This window comes from Urocampus carinirostris, chromosome 13 (genome assembly GCF_059441175.1).
Source record: "Urocampus carinirostris isolate Australia breed hairy pipefish chromosome 13, RoL_Ucar_1.0, whole genome shotgun sequence".
In the NCBI taxonomy this organism is placed as follows: domain Eukaryota; kingdom Metazoa; phylum Chordata; class Actinopteri; order Syngnathiformes; family Syngnathidae; genus Urocampus; species Urocampus carinirostris.
In genome coordinates this window covers 19,789,524-19,813,256 of record NC_142361.1, presented here as the reverse complement: position 1 = coordinate 19,813,256, position 23,733 = coordinate 19,789,524, and the positions used below count along the sequence as shown (strand labels likewise).

At 40.8% G+C, this 23,733-nt stretch overlaps 1 protein-coding gene across 1 annotated transcript in view; it reads right to left on the bottom strand.

Moving 5' to 3' along the window:
- Window positions 1–23,733, bottom strand: part of cdh23 (cadherin-related 23) — a 330,854-nt gene that overhangs the window by 159,044 nt on the left and 148,077 nt on the right. Inside the window, exon 9 of the mRNA XM_088350886.1 lies at window positions 22,347–22,425. Coding sequence (XP_088207012.1) covers window positions 22,347–22,425 — 79 coding nt within the window. The remainder of the gene's footprint in view (window positions 1–22,346; window positions 22,426–23,733) is intronic.

Below are 23,733 nucleotides of genomic sequence, written 5' to 3'. Positions count from 1 at the left end.
TAACAAAAATGCTGAAGGGAAAATATAAGCTCATTGGCACAATAACAGTTATATATTCAAAGCTTTTGTATTGATATTGGGCATTGGTGGTGTATAAAATCCCTGAAATAATAATGACTTGAAAAACAAAAAAATCAGATTTGAGATACATAAAGATTTTTTTTAGATAAGTAAAAATCAATTCAAATTTGATAACACAGATCCAACGGTAAGATGAATGCACGACAATAACTTTCACAGAGCAAATGAAAATTTGAAAAAAAGCCATGCAAGAGTTCTCCAAGTGTAATCACCGAGACTAATCCAGTGACAACTGTCTTTTTTCTCGTTTGTGACAACACCACAGGGGAGGTAAAACATTTTAGTAATGCGATATGGCACGCAGCCAAAGCTCTCTGTCTTGAGGCGAAGATTTAGTGTGCTTTGCGGAATGTACACAAATTAGTGTCACTTTTAAGGATAACACCTGCAGGCAAATCGAGCCGATGATAAGGGTTGGGCTATTGTTTTTATTTCGATGCCAACATGGAATTCGTAATACGAAGACACGCTCATCTCAGTGTTAAAACGGAGAGATGATGTCTTGCTATTTGACGGGGAATTGAATTTCACAAACAGTAATCATGGTATCTTGCAATTTGGTGACAAAAAAGATCAAAACGCAAAACTAGACTCTATTTTGAACCTGCTAATACCTGTTTGCAGGGTTCCTACGGGTTAAGGCAAGTTAAAATGAAGACTTTTCAAGACTTTTTAATGCATTTTGAAATCAATTTTGAGACCAAGTCGACAAACCCCCCCACAAAAAAAACGCAATTGAAACAAGCAAAAAGTAAATAGATAAACAGGATGTTTAGAGTACTTCATGGATCCTTGGTCAAAACTGGCAGATAACAGCGAATTTCAAAATACAATTCTGCTTCAATTATGAAGCATTTGTATCATGATGCATGAAAAAGGACTTTTTGGTCCAGTGAAATTCTTTTGGGGGAAAAACATAACACTACTACTGTCAAGAACTGGAACAGGAGGAGGACCCGATGCGTGACGTTTCTCACACAAGCTTTATTTTACAGGAAACGGGGAAGTCATGCACGTTAACCCAAACGCCAGTGCTTCGGCAATCGTTGGGCGGAAGATGTAAGGCATCAGTCTGGTGTGGAATGAAAGGAAGCCAGAGGCTGACGAGATCTACGCACGGGCAGATATCGGACGGATGGGGTCGATATCGGACAGGACGGGAAAGACAGAATTTATATCAGGCACGGGAGACGGGAGTCCGATAACAAGCAGGACGAGATAGACGGAAACGATACCAGACACTGGAGATCGAAATTAAACAAGACAAACAAGACAGGAACGCTACCAGACACTGGAGATCGATATCAAACAGAACCAAATAGACGGGAACGATACCGGACAGGAAACACAAGCAAGGAACAGGAGTAAAGGACAGAGTAAAAATCTACAGCTTGCGGTTGGAGAAGTTTGTTGACGGACTGACAAAGGGTGAGTGAGAGGACTGAGCTTAAATAGGAGGGAAGCCAGACAGTCAACGAGCCGCAGTTGGCGTCAAACGGGAGGGGCCAATTGGGCGCCATGGGCAACTGTGACAACTATACTGTTTTTATAACCAACTTCGAGTGTAGCATCATTAAAAACAAATGCTTGGAAAAAAAATGGATGTAGAAAATTGATAAATATGACTAATTCATAAGACTTTCCAAATTTGGATTTAAGAAATGTCATAGAGACTCAATCAGAGTCCTACAAAGATTAGCAGAAACAGGACACAAAGCTTCACAAACCAAATTGCCGTGCCGCCCCAATCCGTGAACTGTTTTTGGAAATTTGTCTTTTGCACCTGTGGGAAATCAAAAATTACCGAAAGAGCCATAAGACAATATTGCTTTATTTAACTGATCATATTGGAATGTTTCAGTTAGCTTTTTATGTTTTAATTAGGTTCACTAGACTAGATCCAGCATTCTAAAATTCTTCAATATTATATCAGTCCAGCTTTTGGCTTGTAGCTCAATTTCATTTGGCTTCATATGACTTTTAAACCCCTCTTATAAAAAAAATTATACATTGAACTGATCTGTCTTTATTTTTATTGGATGGTGATGCTGCTCATTACCTCCAAGCAAACTTTGCAACAAACCTGAGCCCCTAGCAAGTGTAACAATGATGGCTGTAATATTCAAACGCATGGAATGAGCCGCTTTATTTAGAATGCAGTCATCTGCATTCATTTTTGTAATGGCGCACAACATCAATTACCTTTTATTGGAGTCCATGCAAGCAAACTATCATAACAATAGCAATACACAGTTTGACCATGGAATTTCCCAGGGAAGGAAAATAGGAGGAATAACCGAAATTAATTGGCTATGTCACACAATTTTTACCTTGTGGCTTATGTAAAGAAGTGGCAAACATGCATTTTTTATTAAACAAAATAAAAGAAGAAGCCCTGTTAGCACTGTGTTACTTGTTTGTCTGCTGTGTTTTTTGCTGTGATACTTGTCTTGCTGTGCCTAGGTGTGTTTTCCTCGAGTGGGTTTGTTAGTCAACTTTGAAAACCCTTTCTGTGTGCCATTTTTTTTTGTAAACATCTCATGTTTGAATGTGGGCACATGCGGCTAAGGGAGTCAGGTGCAGCTTATGGAAGTACTTTTTTTTCCTTTAAGAAATATATTGAGTGTGGTTAATTGTCCGACGCAGGTCATAGTAGGAAGTTTGGGCATATTAAAAGTATTTATTTGTTTGATCTTAACGTTAACCAGTTGATTTTTCTTTTCATTACTGAGTCAGCCCAGCCCTTTTGCAAATACAGTGGAACCTCGGTTTTCGAACGCCTCTCAGTTTGAACAAATCGTAGTCCGACCAAAAATTTCGAGAAATTCTTGCTTTGCTGTTCGGTCAAAAAAATCGGAGTTCGAACGCCGGTAATGCATGAGTGCGTACGCTAGGGCGCGATGCTGAGCGGCGCACGGGTGTAGATGGCTCTTTTCGTGACCAACTGTTATCGCGTGCGGACGTGCTTCGTTTTGCTTTCGCTTTTAATATAGGTGTACAAAGTGTTTTAGCCCCTAATTATGCCTCAGAAGAAAGTCAGTGCAAGCAGCAAAGTTGCTACAGTTGAAAAATGAAAAGTAGTGCGTACAACTATTGCATTTAAGAAATAAATAATAGCACCACCGTCCACCTGCGCCTTCTGCTGACCACCACAAAGGTAAGAAATCCTATTCATAATTATTTTCTTCATCGTTTTTTTTATTTTTACACGTTCATGTTAGCGCAATCTTTTGTACGGAAGATTATGCTAATGCGAACGTACGATTAGCCTGGGTTAGCTTTATGTTTATGTTAAACATTCAAGGTAAACATTCAGGGTGTTGGAACGGAGCCCCCTTTCCAATGAACCGCTCACCACTTGTTGTGGAGACCCGGGTGCTAAATGACTTGTAAACGACCTGATTTTTTTATTTTTATACGTTCATGTTAGCATAATCTTTCGTACGGAAGATTACGATAACGCAAATATACGATTAGCCTGGGTTAGCTTTATGTTTACGTTAAACATTCAAGGTAAACATTCAGGGTGTTGGAACGGATTAAAACGATTTACATTATTTTTAATGGGAAAAATGATTTTGGTGATCGAACAAATCAGTTTTCGAACAGGGTTCTGGAACGGATTATGGTCGAGAACCGAGGTTCCACCGTAAGAGTCTTATTGTAGGTGTGTTGAACTTTAGGTCAATGAGGTCAGCACTCCAATGATGAGTACCCAGACCACTCTAAACTCAACTGGGTTTAGTATTGTGTGATGGTCAGTGTCCCGTACACTGTCTGCCTTGTCTGAGAGATTCAAAAGCAACAAGCCGTGGAGAGCCTTAGAGCGTCTAATTGAAAACCGGAGAAATCCCAGCACCACAACAGTCACAATAAGAGCTCCCTCCAGAATTGCAGGTATTACTCTTGTCCATATTACAACTTATCTTGTGATAGAGGCCCGGTCATAGCAGAATGGAGTCAGAGCATAAGGGTATAGCAGTGCAGACAGATAGATATGTCTGAAGAGCATGACTGGAGAGAAATAATCGTGTTTACAAGATTTTAAGGCTGCTAGGAAACTATATTATTGAACGTTTTTGTCCTAAAATGAAAGGCTTCCCCTGTTATGAGGAAAAGCCTATCTTCAGTAGCAATCTAGTTTCCAAGATGTGCAGTATAGGAGTTTAAATGCTATTTTATCGGTCAAAAATCTTCATTAAAGGGACAATGTGTATTATTCAGCTCCTATTGTCACGAGACGTGGTGGCGTGGAAGGTGACCGGACCAGAACGGAGGCAGGAGGCATGAAGGGAGAACTCAAATGCGTTGACGATCCATAGGTTTTATTTAATAAAATAAAAGTCGCCCAATACTCCGAGGCAAAACAGAACAATACAGAGTTCCTCCGGCACGAACTCAACAGGACAAGGCATAACAGACTAAAACAGGACAAGGCATAACAGACCGGGGTTGTGAATAATGAGTAATGAACCAGCACCCGCCAAACCCAAAATCCAGCCTTAAATAGCAGAACAGCAATCAGCTGATCTGCTTCAGCTTGAGTTCGGGGGCGTGGCATACTGGTCGTCATGGCGACCGTGACAGAGCCCCCCTCTTAAGGGACAGCTCCCGAGGTCCCAAAAAAGAAAAAATTACTACCTTGCGCCCCGGAATGTTGACGATCGCGATTGGGGCAACCCTGCTCCCTCCTCCGAACACGCAGGAACGGGGAGAGGCAGGCGCCATCTGCGTCGGGCGGATCGGAATCGGCGCTCGGCAGGGGGGGTCTGGTGGCCAACTGGACAGGGGATGACAGACAGGCAGAACCGACGAGAACAGGACAGATAAACAAGACAGGCCGATGCAGAAGAGTCGCACTCAGGTCAGGCCGATGCAGAAGAGTCGCACTCAGGTCAGGCCGATGCAGAAGAGTCGCACTCAGGTCAGGCCGATGCAGAAGAGTCGCACTCAGGTCAGGCCGATGCAGAAGAGTCGCACTCAGGTCAGGCCGATGCAGAAGAGTCGCACTCAGGTCAGGCCGATGCAGAAGAGTCGCACTCAGGTCAGGCCGATGCAGAAGAGTCGCACTCAGGTCAGGCCGATGCAGAAGAGTCGCACTCAGGTCAGGCCGATGCAGAAGAGTCGCACTCAGGGGGGGTCAGATTCAGAAGAGTCGCACTCAGGGGGGGTCAGATTCAGAAGAGTCGCACTCAGGGGGGGTCAGATTCAGAAGAGTCGCACTCAGGGGGGGTCAGATTCAGAAGAGTCGCACTCAGGGGGGTCAGATTCAGAAGAGTCGCACTCAGGGGGGTCAGATTCAGAAGAGTCAGGCTCAGGGGTTCAGGTTCAGAAGTGGCGATTCAGACAGGACAGGCGGAATCAGAACAGGCAAGACATGAGAGGGTCAAAATCAAAACAGACAAGACATAAGAGAGTCAAAATCAGAACAGACAAGACATGAGAGAGTCAAAATCAGAACCGGCAAAACAGGAGGAGCGGAGTCGGGCTGGCAGGCAGCGGAGTCGGAGTCGGAGTCGGCCCGACGGGCAGCGGAGTCGGAGACGGCCCGACGGGCAGCAGAGTCGGAGTCGGGCTGGCACGCAGGGGAGACGGAATAGCAGGCAATCGGCACGGGAGTCGGGCAGGCAGGCATGAGAGTCGAACAGGCAGGCGTCAATTCTTCCCGGGAGTCGATTCGAGGCACAGCAAGGGCCACGACGGGCGGGGCCGTGGTTCGAACGAGCAGGGAAGGCCAACTCAGTAGACGCCTGCCGAACTGCGCTCTCCAGCTCTCCCCAAGTCGCGCTGGGATCGTTCGCTGAGTTCTATTTGTTGGCTGGTTCATTCTGTCACGAGACGTGGTGGCGTGGAAGGTGACCGGACCAGAACGGAGGCAGGAGGCATGAAGGGAGAACTCAAATGCGTTGACGATCCATAGGTTTTATTTAATAAAATAAAAGTCGCCCAATACTCCGAGGCAAAACAGAACAATACAGAGTTCCTCCGGCACGAACTCAACAGGACAAGGCATAACAGACTAAAACAGGACAAGGCATAACAGACCGGGGTTGTGAATAATGAGTAATGAACCAGCACCCGCCAAACCCAAAATCCAGCCTTAAATAGCAGAACAGCAATCAGCTGATCTGCTTCAGCTTGAGTTCGGGGGCGTGGCATACTGGTCGTCATGGCGACCGTGACACCTATTAGTGGTAAAAAATGTTTCTTCATAGAAAACTGTATTTGGTCAGAGAATACAATACTGATTCAAAGGATAAGAAAAATACATAAACTATCTTATAAAAGTGCATCTTAAAAATACTTAAACATAATTGTCCCATGGGCAGCACGGCAGATGAGTGATTATCACACAGCCCCAGGGTGCAGAGGCTCAGGGTTCAAGTCCAGCTACCCCAGCCTCCCCGTGTTTGGTTTGCATGTTCTCCCCGTGCCTGCGTGGGTCTCCTCTGGGCACTCAGGTTTCCTCCTACATTCCAAAAACATGCATGTCTGGTTAATGGTCCCTAAGTGTGAAAGAGCAAGCGAGTGAGGGGTGTGTCTCTGCGTGCCCTGCAACCAGTTCAGGGTATCCCCTGCCCACTGCCCGAGAACAGCAACCCCGCGACCCTACTGGGGATAAGTGGTGCAGATAATGGATGGATGGACAATTGTCCGCTATCATGCTACGAGAGGAACCCAAAAATGTATATGCTGGGCAAAAATGAAGTAAAAAAGAGGAGTACAAATGGTGAGTCTCCATAGTTTGTATTCTTCATTGTGCTTTTTAGCATATATTTTTGGTTGGACTACAGCTTACTGAAACCTCTAGTCTTCAAATATTAGAGTGTTCCATCAAATTCATTTAAGCCTGGGGAGAAGTCTGCAAGAGAGAAAATCTAGCGTTAGTGGGAACTGCATATTTATTTCCGTACCATCCTTAAGCATTGTTTTTGTCACGACCAGAATGAAATCAGGACCCAAATGCGTAGCGTTAACCACACGTTTATTGATAGAAAGAGGAAGGGCAGCGCCCACGATCCTGTGCTTGCTGGACGCGGGGAGCAAGCCGCTCACACAATCGGATCGTGATCAGAGTGCGGAAGTAAATCTTCCGGAGCCGGAGATGGTGGTGTCAAGGACGGAAAGAACAGATTGATAGCCGGGACAGGAGAGCAAACGTGGTAGGGGTCGTAGCCGGAGACAAATGGGGAGATCAGGAACAGATGGATGGAAAAAACGGGTGCAAAAAGTGGGACCGACGAGAGTCAGAGTCAAAGTGCTTGCCTTGTAGAAACAGAGGTTTGCTGACGGACTGTTAACCGGTGAGCGAAAGGAATGAGCTTGAAAGGACAGGGAACCAATCAGATATCCCGCAGGGGCTGGCGCCAAACGAGCGGGCATAGGTGATTCTAATCAGTCATCATGACAGTTTTAAGTTTTCAGTAAAAATAGTAGTAAATCAAATGAATGAATGTAACACCATGGACTACAACTGCTTCTTATATAAAACTGGAACTTAAGTAATTTTTGTATTTGCTTACGTTTTTTGGGTTTGTACAACTTTTTATGGCCAAATTCAAGCACTTTAAGAGCCAATTTTTCAGTTTCTCTTGTTCTATTAAATAAAGAAAGCCATTGTGAATCATGTATTTTACAGATCCAGAAATATATTTACGCTTTCAACGATTTTATGTGTGCATTTATCAAGACATGATTTTCAAATCCTGAGTACATCGTGAATATATTTGTTTTTTAGACAAATCTCTCCCCATATAGGTGTTGGGTAGAGGTATGATCTTAAGCCCCCTCACATCCTCCTGAGTTCGGGTTTGCTTAGTCCCTCGAATCAAGTTAATTGATTGAGCTTGGGCTGGATAGGGCTTTAATACCCACAGGCCTGGGTCTGGTCAGGCTGAATTTTTTAGATCCAATCTTACCTCTAGTGTTGGGTAAAAATGACAATAATTGGAGATTACATTTTCAGTTGGAGGAAATTCTTACAATTTACCAATGGAAACACTACTTTGATTCTTTAGGCTCATAATAATTGTCCATAATTAATAAGTAATTATTTCATTCATTCTTATTTTACAATGCCCAGTTTAGTTTTAGCATGCATGTCCCTTTGGGTGTGTTTTATAGTGGGCAATGATACTTCATAGTATATCTTCTCCCCTGAACTTTAGTCATTAAGTAACCAAGCCCCCCCCCAATTACAACCCCTAATGCCAAGCACCAAGCAGGGTGGCAATAGATACTAATGTTATAAGTCATTGGTATGACCTAAGCGAGGCTCGAACCAGCGACCTACCAGTGTCAAGGCGGGCGCTTTACTCCATTTCCACCGAGCTGGCACTTCATAAGATAATGCCATAGAAACAAATGCCAGCTTCCATGAATCAAAATGAAAAAATACATGCAATGGTAAAGTAAAGCCACCAGAAAGCAGTAACTTTCAAGCAGACTCAATGTGTTATATGGCAACAATGTCCAGCATTTACAAGCACTTCACCCAAATTTAAAGTACTTTTCAATCTTTTGAAAACACAACATCAAAATGCAAGCCTTTTCTAGGATTTCAAGCACCTGTACAAACCCTAAACCAACATCACATCAAAAAATTAACCGATATTTGTGCAACATACATTTGTCTCATGTACAGCATGCACACACATTTGCTACCACTAACTCATGATGTAATGACCTGATAACAAATGATATCAAGATGTATCTATTTTAACAGTTATTCTCCCTGAATAATTCCACGACCAAACCCCCTTGAGGTCATAGCATTTGCTGCCGTTCCTAAAACGGAAAAGATGCAATCCGAAAGAGGAATTGTTTGAATGCAAAGAAAAGGATGGGAAAAGGCTTAGGATAGGATTAGTTGTGCTTCCGTGTGACAAAAGAAACAGAAGTACACAAAGATGAACAAGAGTCTGATATAAAAAGCTTGGGGGATGTCCTTTCAGTTCTGGGGGGCGGACGCCTGATTTCTCCAGCGCTTGTTCTTATACTATCATTACAGCGCAGTGGCCAGGCTGCACAAACTTTACACAATAGATTAAGTCTTATCCTGGCAGACAGAAAAATCTCATGCTGTAACTTACTGTAATATAAGTCAGAAAGAACCAAGACAGAACTTTACTGAGCTTTAAAAAGAAACATTCAGTTGAAAAAAACTCTCTAAGCTATGTCCTATGATGTCTGATAAACAGTAGATTTTTCTTTTTTTTTTTAGGTATTCTGAAAGATTGTGACACTTTTAATGCCATTTAGTGAATTAATCAATCGGTCATAATAAAACTTATTTATTCATATAATAATATTTAAAGGGCTGCCAAAAAGCGAGATGATCTTCAAATTAGAGGTAAACCCGAGCCCGGCCCAAAATTCAGGTCGGGCGTAAAATTTCAATCACTAAGTTTGGGTTCGGGCATCTCTCTCGCCCACTTTTTTTTTTTTTGTTATCTACCATTGTCGGGCCAAAAATGTCAAGCATTACGTTTGGGTTCGAGCTTCCCTCTCTGTCCCCAGGTTAAAACATATGTTAGCCTGGACAGGATGGGTGTCACCAGGCTGTGCTTGCCCAAGATAAACCATAGGAAATGGTGCCCCTACTACCCCAGTGGTTTATGGATTCAACCAACTAACCAACCAGCCAAACAGGATACTTTCTAAGACAAAAATAATACTTCTCTCTTTCACATTGCAGACAAGATATATCTCTGTTTTAGTTAACATTAGGAGGTTATTAAGATCCCAAAATAGTTTTATTAAACACACCAATTGTTCAGTTTCTACATTTCCAACCAACGTTTTTAAATGTCTGACGTGGAGATGCCTCTTTAAACCTCTTGAATTCATTCAGATTTACTAGGCTTAAGTAATTATTCTCACAACATAACAATGCAGTGATCAAATAGTGGATTTTGAACAGCAATTAACATCAACAAAAAGAAGATAATCAAAATCACTCAATGTCCCTCAACGGATCACGAGCGAGAAACTTCACTGCCCGCACACGGTAGCAGCTCATGCCAATCAAACAAAATCAGTGCTACACTTAATGTTAAATAAAATACAGGCGAAATGAAAATTACTTTTACCTGGACCACACTCTGACAAACATATATTAGTGGTGGTAAGGTGCCGTTCTGCACAATGTGCGCATTACAGATGCGGCTTGCAGACGTAGCTCCTGGGTGTGTGTGAGCCTAATCTTTCTCTATCTCTCTCGTGTCAGTGATTAAAGTTAAGACACAAAAAAACTGAAATGTTGATTGTTGGTCCAGCTCATTGTCGTGATTTGTTCTTAAACACTGCCCTGAACCTAGACAAATGTAACATCACCCATAGTGACTCGGTCTAAAATCTAGGTGTTATTTTTTATCCTAATCTGTCGTTTCAGTTACACGTGAAACAGATTACTAGCATGGCTTTCTTTCACCTCTGTAATATTGCGAAGATTCGTCCGATGCTGTCCCAATCAGATACAGAGATTACAATTCATGCGTTTATTACTTCTTGGCTGTATTACTGTAATGTATTGCTTTCTGGTCTCCCGATGTCTAGTATCAAAAGTTTGCAGCTGGTTCAAAATGCCACAGCGAGAATTTTGACCAAGACAAGAATGTTGTACCATGTCACTCCTACATTAGCTGACTTGCACTGGCTCCCAGTCCCCTTAGGATGAAACTTTAAGGTTTTCTTACTAACATACAAATGCTTTCCTGGGTTTGCCCCCTCTTATCTCTCTGATTTGATTTCCTCCTATGTTCCTGCACGGAGCCTCCGCTCAGAAAATGCCAGTATACTTGTAACTCCGAGAGCCAAGAAGAAGTCTGCAGGCTCGAGAGCATTCTCCATCCGGGCCCCAGTGCTGTGAAATGCTCTGCCTACGGAGATAAGATCTGCAACATCAGCGGAAGTTTTTAAATCTGGACTTAAGACACACTTCTATTTAATAGCTTATGATTGATGCCCAACTCATATTTTCTTTTCCTGTCTTTTTCCAACTGCCTGGCTGGTGGTGATACGAGGGAGAAGGATGATTTGGGATGATTCAGCGGACCAGGGTCTGGACCTGAAGCATGTCAACGCATGAATCGATGGGAAGCGGTGTCGTTGCTGTTATGGACTTTTTGGACTATTTTAGAGGCTTGAGGCGTCGTTGCTGTTATGCAATTTCTGGACTAATTTCAACATATTACTTTTGTTCTCTTTTATTGATGTTCACTATATTTGCGGACCGTTACCTAATGCTGAATCAATTGCACCCTGGTCATCCTGGAATGGGGATTTCCACTTGTGAGGCCCCTTCTCAATGTTTCTTTTTCCTCATGCTGAGGTTTTGAGTTTTTCCTTGCCCGCATTTTGGTTTAAGATCAGGCGTTGGTGTGATTGTAACCTATGCATTCATTTGAGACATTTTGTGATTAAGGGCTATACAAATAAATGTGATGACTTGAATTAGTTCATTGGCGCATTATGTCAGCGGAATATAATTTTAACGACAATTGTAATCCTGCAAAGTAATCCTCATAACTAAATTGATCTGTAATTAGATTCCTTTCTTTTTTGGTAACTTTTTTTTAATATCCTGATTACGTAACCATGTTACATGTATTCCGTTACTCTTTAACCCTGCTTGTTGATTTTAAATTCTTTATTTTTATGTCACTTCTGTTATGACGTATTCGGCCATGTGTTAATGCCTACAAATACACGTTTTTCATGGGTGCAGCTCAAGTTGGAACACCATTTTATGTATACATAAATGTTTTTTTTAAGGACGAACTAAATATTTTATCGACAATATGTCTGTATGCAAATACGAAAATGGCCACGGGCTCCGTGTAAGGCCATCAGTGCTTTGGTGTGTCACTCCAGCGGGTCGTTGATATCAGTGAGACGAGACGATACTGCGCTTGCCTCCTTGTCTTTGGGGGCTGTTTGAAGTGGATAATGAGTGACGTCGCGGAATTGTTTGCACTGCGGGAAAAAAAAAATCTCAGATATCATAATGCTAAAATAACTAGAAAGAAATGAAAGGAGCTATTAAAATGCCGGTTAAAGGGTCATTTCATTTTATGGAGTGTGCTGTGAAATGATCCCCACTGCATAATGCAACAAATGCTAAACACCAAAATAAGTGTATAGTACACTGGAGGACATGGTTTGACTTTGAAATTGACAGTTAACAGGACATCTTCATTGAAATTATTCAAACTAATCAATGAATTTCGGACTACTGTAAATTCCAAACTTTGTAGAAGCAATACAGTACATCATGTTTGTGTATATTCTGCAAAAAGACATGTTTTGTCATGTTTGTGTTTGAAGTGACATCCCGAGGCATTCAAATAGTTCAAAGTGTGGCTGTATCAAATACTTCTATGGAGTTTATAAGAGCGCTTGCAGCCTTCATTGCTTTGTCAGATTATTATTTTTCTCTCTTGCTCACTGCAAACTTCCTAGCCTTTTGTTATATACTTGAATCTGTGGTCTCTGGAATTGTTAGGTTTATCACCTTGATTCTTCTACAATGAGAGACAGGAAACATCTAGTTCAGAGTCCAGCATGTTTACAAAATACAATTGCGATATGATAAAGATATCCCCAAGGATGATGAGGCTATCATCAGTAGAGATATAAAATGAAATGATCTGCATTTATATAGCGCTTTTCAAGTCAATGACTTCCCAAAGCGCTTTACAATGTGCTCCACATTTCTCAATAGCGGCCTTGCAGTCATGTAAGGCGCTAACCTGCTTATTGGGGGTATTAGGGGTTCAGTGTCTTACCCAAGGACACTTCGACAAGCCGGGATTCGAACTGGGATCCCTTGAATCCCAAGACGAGCGCTCTACCTCCTGAGCTACTAAGCAGTGCTCTAATTTAATGACTCATTTAATGATTGATGATCAGCCTTGTAATACATTTCAATCAGTTTGTGAACTACCCTTTTTGTAGAAGGATTCTTTACACAAGTGCATTTCTATAGTCATTTTCCCGCAGTGCAAACAATTCCGCGACGTCACTCATTATCCACTTCAAACAGCCCCCAAAGACAAAGACTGTAGCTCATTTGTGCCCGGAATATTCTGTAATAAAACATTCAAAGGAACTGCTCATCTCCAGCTCTTATTTCAACCCACCTCAGGTCTCACAACCCAGATATAAAAACACTCCATTCCCTAATGAATACTGTTACACTTTTTTAAAACGTTTTGTTTAATTGAAAAATCAATTACAGCCTCAGGTCTTTTTGAATATGATGCCACAAGCCTGACACACTTTTCTGAGTTTTGTATGCGTTCTGTAGCCCCTATCTTTTTGCAGCACCCCTCATAAGGTCATCAAATTGAGTGGGCAACATCTACGCCCAGTCATTTTCTGATCTCTCCAGAGACATTCAATTATATTCAAGCCTGGGCACTGGCTGGGCCACTCAAGGACATTTGCAAAATTGTCCTGAAGCCACTCCTTTGATATCTCAGCTGTATATTTAAGGTCCTCATCCTGCTAAATGAATAACCATCAACCAAGTCTGAGGTCAAGAGTGCTCTGGAGCATGTTTTCACCCAGGATGTCTCTGTACATTGCTGCATTCATCGTTCCCTCTTTCCTTACTAGTCTTCCAGTTCCTGCTGCTAAAAATCATGCCCACAGCATGATGCTGCCATTTCAATGCTTTACTCGATGGATGGTGTTAACCTGGTGACGGGCGGTGCCTGGTTTCCTCGAAACAGGACACCTGGCGTTCACAGCAAAGAGTTCAATCTTTGTCTCATCAGACTATAAAATAGTGTTCCTCGTTATCGGAGTTATTCAGGTGCCTTGGGGAAACTCCAGGCGGACTTTCATTAGCATTTAAGTAAGAAATGCCTTATGGCTTGCCACTCATACCATGCAAGACTGATTGGGTGATTGAGGTATTTGTTCTTTTAAAAAGTTGTTTTCTTTCCCCACAGAAGACGGGTTCTTAGTCAACCCCAGGACTAAGACCCATCTATCCTGATTGCTAAGTTTAGATGTCCGGCTAACTCTCGGTAATATACTGTTGGCTTTTTTTGGATCATAGATGCAACTGTGCTATTTGGGACCTTCAAAGTGTCAGAACCTTTTCTGTATCCATCTCCTAAATTGGTGCCCACGATACAGAAGACAGATGAATCATGTTTAATTAACTGAATTCACCTGAACTCATTTGTGAGCTTCACAGCAAAGGCTGTGAAGACTAATGTATATGTGATTTTTTTTTTTTTTTTTCGATTGCTTTCTCAAAAAATCTAAAAACCTCTATAAGTGTCATTAGGGGGTGTAGTTTGTAGAATTTGAGGGGAAAATGAATGAAATCAATTTTGGAATAAAGCAGAATCAGATTCAGATTCAGATTCAGATCTACTTTATTGTCATTCTAGTACACGTGTATACAGAACGAAATGTCGATGCATCTGACCCCCACAGTTTCCTTGAATGTACAGATATAAATAAAGTTGTATTGTAATTGGCTACGTATAGTATTTTACCATAGTGCCGATAGTGCAAGAAGAGTAGAAGAAACATAACAAAATGAAAATGTTATGAAGCAATATGAATAATTTCCGAAGGCACAGTACCTTTGCTCATTCATTGTATTTTAGAACTTGTATACAAAGTATTCTCTTCTGCGGTGTTGGTTGGTGGATCCATTAACCTCTAGGGTCATAAGGGCACAATTTTCTGTGAGGGGTCTTGGGCAAGTACACTCTGGTAACGCCCATCCCTCTCCAGACCAACAAATATTTCTACACAGTCTCGAACCAGTCACTTTTCACGTGTTAGGCGATTGCCTATATGTTTTTTTTCATGACTCTTAATTTAGATCAAAGCAGTGTCTGGTATAACGTCTGCCCGGACGCCCGGGGCGTGCATCTTTTACGTCCAGCGTACAACTTAAACAACGTCTCTGCCTGGGTGGCCGACAACTTTTCCAAGAAAGAAAAAAAAAAACTTTCATTTTTATTTATCAATTTATATTTCCAAATCAAACGTTTGCTTTATTCTGATTTTGAAATCTTCGTTCAATTTGGAAATTTCGGAATTTTGGTTCATTTGGCAATTTGCATATTCGGCAGCCGATCAGAAGCCTGCATCGAATAACTTCATGCTTCCGGACTTTCCCGAGCGTTATGAGGTCGTGCATTTGCATATCATTTTCCAAAGTAGACGCACAGAGAACACAAGAAAAATCGATAAGTGGCTAGGAATCAAGCCAAAACCTCAGCCCCAGAAGAAAGATTCGAAAAAAGCTAACAAAATGTATCGCGCTACAAAACGTAAACGTACATTAAAAGCATCATGGAAAGAGGAGTTCACGTGGCTTCTAGCAGACGACACAATGCAAACATTGCATGAATGAAGACGAGTAAATACAGGTACATAGTGATGGCAGATGGAAAATAGCGATGTCATAATAAACTTAATTTTAAAGTGTTGTTCTGTTATATATTCTTATTATCAATCCTTAATACTTTGCAACAATAGGTTGTTGCTTTTTTGCGATTAGTCGTCTTATTGCATTTTAAGTTGTGAAAAATGGGGCAGGCAACTTTATGGCTGGGCAGGCAATTCTTCAGAGTTGTCTGCCCTGGTGACCGGTAACTTTTTGTCATGAGTTTCAGACACTGGTCAAAGTCTGTTTTGATAGAAAAAACATCAGTTGATAGCTAGATGATTTACAGATTTTGTAGATTTGATTTCTAGATCAGAAATGTGTAAAACGCGTTGTTGTTGATTCCAAAAAACAACTTCAATACTAATTCAATTTCTGGCAGAAAGGAGTATTAAGGATTAGGACTGGGCAATAAATGTAAATAATTTAAATAATCCATAATTTAGAATACAAACAATTTGAATGTTCGCTAAATTGTGAGATCAATGGTGGATTTAAGAACTGATTTCAAAAACTCAAAGCTTGTGCTGATTTTTTTAACTATAGTGACTTACTTGTATTACTAAAGATTGTATTGAATGTAACTTATGCTCAATTTTTCGCATATATTTGTATTTAAATTAATGTTGAAGGAGGGTTTATTGTTACAAACTGATTAGAGCTGTAACGGTACAGACAAACTAATAACAAAACGAAGACTTATTTTTGGACTAGGTCACCCATTCTTACTAAGAATCTAGCAAACGTGGAGATTATAATGTACAATATATTTACTATAAACATGATTTGATCTGAAGTTTTTTCTTGGATAGCCTATATCTCATGACAATTTGAGAGTCCCTGATAACTAATGAGAGTAGTATGTCAGTTGGCGCTCTCATGGGCATCCGATATGTTACATTAACCGGTATCTCTCCACCATCTCAACAAACAACTGCATTGTTGGAGCGCAAATTCTCTTGTGTTCCCAGATATGACTTCTGATTGGACACGGCAAGTAAAATCCACATTTTAAGCTCCACAATAATTACCATAAATCACTGTTGCAATTAAGAACCTGTTTATCTTAATTACCGAACTAATGGGACGAGTCCCGCAGGAACAAGTAGATCTCTTGGAGGACATGGAATGAGGCACGACGCAAAAGGCTTTGTTCAGAGTCAACCCACCGTTAGTCATTATTTCATGCACTGAAGTAAGAGAGCCTTGAAAAGTGTAATAAAGATGATTTTATTTTGTATGAGTTCAGAAGCTTTCTAACACACTTCAGGTACACTGGTAAAAGGGGACAGTCACAAATGCTTATCTGTCCTCTGGAACCCTTGCCCTTCCACCTTGATGTGCTGCCGTTGCATCACCCTTCCACTTTCATTATCTTTCCTACTTATAATGATTTTATCAAGCCCCATAAGGGCTTAGTGCGGTGTAATAACTTATTTTTAAATGACTAGGAATACGTTGCACCACATAATTAATGTCTTTTTAATGTTCGTCTCCTCTAGAGCTTGACGCGTCCCTTCAACTTTGAAATAAATACACAAGGAAAACTACAAGGCTTGTTAGTGTTGACACAAAATTAGACCAAGGAAGGATATCTACTGTACTGAATTGAATTGTCTGCACTATTAGGCTAACTCCCAAAAATACCTTTTCGGTCATGTATTTCACTATAAGGCGCAGCAAATACACTACAGTAAGAGATTGCATGTGCAAGGATACATATTAATGCAATGAATTAATATGTGTCGCAGCCATAATTCACAAAACCTTGTGTGCAGTAGGAATTAAACCCAAAAGGTTGCGGCAGTGAAAGCATCAATATTGTCACATCATAAATCATCTTATCTCATCTCATCAGCCGTACCGCTTATCCTCATTAGGGTCGCGGGGGGGCTGGAGCCCATCCCAGCCATCTCCGGGCAGTGGGCAGGGGACACCCTGAACTGGTTGCCAGCCAATCGCAGGGCACACAGGGACAGACAACTCATTCGCTCATTCACACCTAGGGACAATTTGGACCGGCCAATTCACCTGAAATGCATGTTTTTGGAACGTGGGAGGAAACCGGAGTGCCCGGAGGAAACCGATATATTTTCAGACAAAATTAAACTGCCAAACACACTTTCTAGACAAAAGCTAATTCTTCAGCACATTTGATTTCACTCTGTGTCATTTGATGATTTAATCAAATTTATAAAATGATAATAATGCCAAATCATGTGTCCCAAATCAGTGTAAATATGCCATTTACGATCTTCCACCTTCAGTTAAAAGTGTTGAGGCAATTTTTTTCCATGAAATTTGTCCCTAATAACGGTTTTAAAACAATGTGCATGAAAAGTTCTTTTGTAAAAATGTCGCAAATTACTGCAAACGATAAGCATATCATCATATTCACTTTCGGTGTAGACTGCACTGAGAGAGAGAGAGAGAGAGAGAGAAGGAAGTGCCTTGCGCTATGTGCAGGGATCTGACCACCTATACTGCTCACTCAATCAAAGTCATTTGCCAGCGTTTTTATGTATCAGTTTAAATGGTTTCTTATCAAACTTCTGCATTAAGTTGCTTCGGCTCTACAGTATATGGACCAAAATCGGGATGAAATCACTTGACTTTGGAACGCCACAGAGAGATTTGCAATAGTTACATTTTATTTCGGAGCCATATGTACTCATGAAAAGAGCAATATATGGCTCCCGAGCCATAGGTTCCCTACCCCTGTCTTAGATTATTAAAATAAGTCAGAGTATGTTGTCACCTGACATGAGTTTTCTAGCTATATTAAGTTTATTATTTAATCATCACAGCCATTCTTCAATAACAACATGTCTGGACCATAACGGACGCAGGACCCACTCGCGTAACGTTTCTCACAGTTTCATTGGGAAGAAGGGAAAGGAGTGCACACACGATCCGGAGATCGCTGGTCGCGGGGAGTAGGTTACTAGGACGCGGGAGTGGGACTTCCGTGGCGAGCGATGGCGGTGTCGGGAACGGAAAAAAACAGTTCAGTAGCCGGGATAGAAGAGCAAAAACGTGGTCAATATCAGAAAATGGGTCGTTATCCGGGACGGTAGAACAGACGTGTTCGAGACCGAAACAGGTCGTAATTCGGGACGGGAGAGCAGACGTGGTTGAGATCAAACAGATCGTAGTGAGAGAAAAACATGAGCAAAATCATAGGACAGGCGAAAAAGGGCTTGCCGTGTATAAACTGAGATTCGCAAACAGACCGACAAAAGGGGACTGACAGGACAGAGTTTAAATACTGACAGGGAGCCAATCTGTCAACAAGATGCAGCTGGCGCCACACGAGCAGGCCCAATTGGGTGCCATCATAACCGCGACATAACATTACTCATTTAGTTGTTATAAATTCACTTATGTTCATCCACAAATTTTACTGAATTATTCATCTGCCATATCCTTTCACATTAGTATTTTCCCAGCAAACATTTTCCGATGCGTTAGTCTTATTTTATCATACAAGCATGACGTCTCAGCAATGTGCAGTACTAATCTTGTAGAAGGAGTTTTTGTTCACAGCAATGGTCTTATCATACAACCTTGAAGATTAAGCTATGTGCAGTTTTAACAAAAGTCTCGTTCATTGAGATCCTTTTTTTTAATCTTGTAATGTAAGTTACCAAGAGAGCCTATTAGAGTTTCATTTTCTGTTTTGTCAAATCCACGCCTTTTTCTTATAAAACAGGGGGGAGAAACATTTTTGCATGACTTTAGGGGCCACTGCACTCCTGGCCCTCTTGGTGGGAGGGCGCATCCCATCGGCTGGTCCGGAATATTTTGAAACTTGTCATGTCTTCAACTGCATTGCTTCTCTCCAACTCTATTTTTTCAAAGTCCGAATACACTGGAAAAGATCGCGCAGCGAGACATCAGAATGTCATTCCCCTTCAAATCTCTGGCCAAATTGGGGTTTTAAGTTTGCCTCATCATCCGAAAAATACAGTATCTTGTTTAAAATAAAAAAACTCGTTATAAATTCATTCCAAATCGGAAGGGTTAATAGCATACAATGATTAAAGAACAAATTGCAGCATTTTTCTTACTCATGACACCTCGAAAAAAAACAAATCCATGACTTAATGTCAGAAGTTCTATCCAGGGAGTCAAATTCCTTCTATCCAGTGTCAGTTTAAACAAGCGCTGACCCAGCAGATGGTCCGACAATGGCTATTTCCGTCACTCCACATTTTTGTTGTTCGCCAGGCTAATCAAACAGTGCCAGCCTATTTCAAGCCAGCTGGCAAATTTTTGGTACCATGGGTGTCCTTTCATCTTGGCCATGCTAGGGTTTGACAGGGCATGCAGAGTTTATACTTTATACGTGTTTGTAAGACTTCCTGTTGGTGTTTGTCTTCACTCTGCAGACGATTGGATTATTTATTGAGAAAACGTTTGTATTAAAATATCTAATTAAATACGAACCATGGGCAGGAATGCCATAGAAGATTTAAGACATCGACCGAGTAGCTTCAACGGGTTTTCACATAAACCTTTTGTGCAAGTGGCACTGATGCAACAAGTTGCAACTCTTATTGAGGGCAATTATGGCTGTATTTTCAAATATGTAGTAGTCTTAGTTTGTGTAGCGGTATTTGAAATGTTGGGAGAGGTCAACACAAATCTACCTATACATCAATACTGTTGCATAGGTTAATGTGCTTTTATAGTAAATTCTGGAATACAGACTGCACCTGTTTAAATGCTGCATGTTTAAATTTAAGAGCAAAACTCAATTTATTATTTGTACAAGCTGCACAAAATTTTAAGCTGCAGGCTTAACCCCGGCACAAACCTAGCGCCAATCGTGTGTGGAATTTGGCGTTGAAGCCTTTGGTTGCAGAACGCACATGCTGCAGTGCCCCCACATACTGTTTTCAGTTCTACTGCAGATTGTTTTCGTCATGAGTTTTTAAATCATGTGACCATTCAAGACTACCGGAGCGGTTACAAAACGAGCACATGTTCACTTAGAGAACGTGAGAGACGCCTGTGTCAAGTAAATCAGAGTACTATATTTGTCGACAACAGCGCCAGAACAACGATACCATGGAGAATAGTGCCAGATTGCAACACAGACGTGTTATTGTGCTGGTATCATAAGCGGTTGCCAAGGTTATTGACCAAATTGCATTCTCTCGTCATCGTTTCTCGAAGCTGAAAGGGAACTCCAGCCACCGGACAATGACTCTGATAATACAGAAAGAAATCAGAAGCCTTTTTGATAGATAAGTTCCACTGCTGTTAAGTTCAGATGTATAAATAGCTGACTTGGTTAGTTGGTGAAAAAGGTAAAATATCGTAAGTATGTGGTCAATATCAAATAAAGCTCCTTCTTAAACTGCCAAAGTGATCGCTTTAAACTAAATCGACAAATCATAAGCTTTTCTTCTAATATTTCCCATGTTGGTGATGGTTAGTGCAAGTAACTGATTCACAATAACGGAAGCTGTGATTAATCATAAAGTTCATCTGGACCGCAAACTACCCATTATTTTTTTCGTCTACTGTTGGTGGGAATTTGTGTTTCGAAAAAAACAAACAAAAAAAAGCTGCACAGTAGTTAAAGCAACAGTGTTTAGAATATAGTAAAAATGTAGGATATCATAGTCCAGAATTTACGGTAAACATATCCCCTGAGAGCTTTTTATTTCATAGATAAGGCGCACCTGACTACAAGGCACAAGGAAATAAAACTACACTGTTGCATTAAAAAAAAGATCAAAAGTTAAAAAAACCTAATTCATAGAACATATACCGGTATATAATCTGATTTAACAACCAAATTAACATCATTCATTCATTATTGGTTACCGTAAAAGCATTTAATTGTATTGTTAAGCATTTCTATTGTATTTACTGTATTTTCAGGCTTTAAGCCGCACTTTCTAATTGCTGACAAAATTCTGTTGTCAGATGTGCCTTATAGTCTGGAAAATACGGGCATTGGTCATTGCCTAGTCTACCCTGATTTCTGAACCACATTTGTGGTCTGACTAGGCTTGAGAAAAGCTAAAAACATCCAAACTCTGGATAACAGTTTCATTTCATGCTCCCAAAAGTCATTAACATTTGCTTTTATTTATTTTGGCTCGAGTTACTGAAGGGATTTGGAGGCATTTCTATATTTTCATGTCAGTTTATATCTAGCTAGAAAAAAAAAAGATGATAGTGGTCCAATCCAATAGAGAGAATCCCTGCCTTGGATCAACACCAAAATCTAATACAGGGCTCCTTGTCCCAAGGTTGATCCGTCCATCAATTTTCATAGAAATCCGTTCACAAGTTCATGAGATATCCTTCTGGCAGATAGACAAAGTAACTGGCAGGCAAAAACATCACATCCTTGGCAGAAGAAAATTCACTTCAGGAATATGTAAACAGGATCTCTGTTCCAGCCTTATCAGCGCTATGCAAACTGCAGCTTCGACATGTCTTCTCTAAACATTCTGTCACGTTCGACAACGTTAAGATTTTCCGATGACGGATTTTAGCACTGACACCAAAAATTCTACCCAAACTTTTCATGTCACATATCAAAATAATTGAACACGCTTAAGTTGACTGAAGTCAACCAACGTGCTCACTGCCAACACGTAGAATAGTGCTTCATCAAGTCCTATTTCCTTACATAATTATGATTCACAAATGCTTAAAAGCAAGTCTATTCCTTCATTCGGAGGCACAGTTCCCCACTGTTATTGACCGCTGTGTTTGATGAGACTTGTCTGTTTTTTTTCTGTGGGATTATGATAAGAGATGATCGATTCCACTCTCTGTGCTTTGGATGTCAAATTGATTGTGTGACTCAGACTCAGACCTGAGATGATGGTGTAGCCGATCCCTCTCGGTCGTCCCAAATCCTGATCAATGGCAGTTATCTTGCGGACTTCATAACCCTGCAGACACAGACACACACACACACATGTTCTGAAACCGTGTAATGAAATCAGTGTTGATTGGTATTGTTACTCTGCAGTGTTGTCTTGTACTATAAGGAAGTATCAAATCAATTAAAATTAAAATTTCCAATTCTGATCATCGGATTTGCTGTTACTGGAACTGATGTTCTGTTTGCATTGTAGCTGTGATGCAAGATTATTGTACTTTGAAAGGCAGTCCCAGATTTAATTGTGTGTGAACACCAGTTGATCCGTTTTTGAAGAGATAATGGATGGACTCCACAAACAAAGGACGACCTCGTGACAGCACAATAAATACGGCAGTCATTCGATGTTACGCAGTGGTCGGCAACGTTTCCATTACCATAACCCGGTCCAATGTCTAATGTTATTTTTGCAGCCTGGCCCAACAATCATGTTAGTAATAATAACAACAGCAAAGATAATAATCATTAAAATGATAAGCCCAAAAACATTATATTTTCTCTAGAACACCATTGATCTAAATGATAAAGGAGAAGGCAATAGATTTTACCTCATCACATTATTTTTACTTATGATACCATGTTTTCTTGCCTTTTTAATTTTAAAGGCGCACATGATTATTCAATTGTTGTTCAACAGTTGTTTTCGCTGAACGCATTCCTATAATGCTCCATTACGGGCTACTCTGAAGAACGTTGTAACGGAGCATAATGGGAATTATTTAAGCCAAAACAACTCGATAAAAAAGGCAATACAACGTGTTACCGGGAGTTAAAGCAGTGTGATAATGATATACAATTGAATACCTAAGTCATTAATACGCTATCCATTTTTGATATCAGTGCAATGAGTTCTCTCATCCATGCTTGAATCCTGTTGTTGAGCATATGGGTCCGGTGGCATGTGTTGGTTGTTCAACCATTTCCCAAATACTACAATTAGACATCGCAAAACCTTACAAATTAGGGTTAATACTAATAAAAAAACATATTGCGTGTAAATAAAATACAATCAAGGGAAACTTTTATGCAACGTTATTTTCTTTCTGTGTGGCACGGTACCGGACAACTCAGGGGCCGATATCAATCCGCGGCCTGGTGGTTTCTGACCACGGATGTACTTTAATTTAAACCTTCAATTATACAATGAAACATGTAGCTTTTGAACTGCACATATGCTTCTGTAACAAATTAATTTTGGGGAAATTGCTGGGAAAAAAAAACATGTTGAGTAAATACAGTGCTTACAGTTGGCTAGGACACCACAGTAAGCTAGTGCACCATGTCGGCATTTAGTTTTCAGGAATTTTGATGTTTTTAT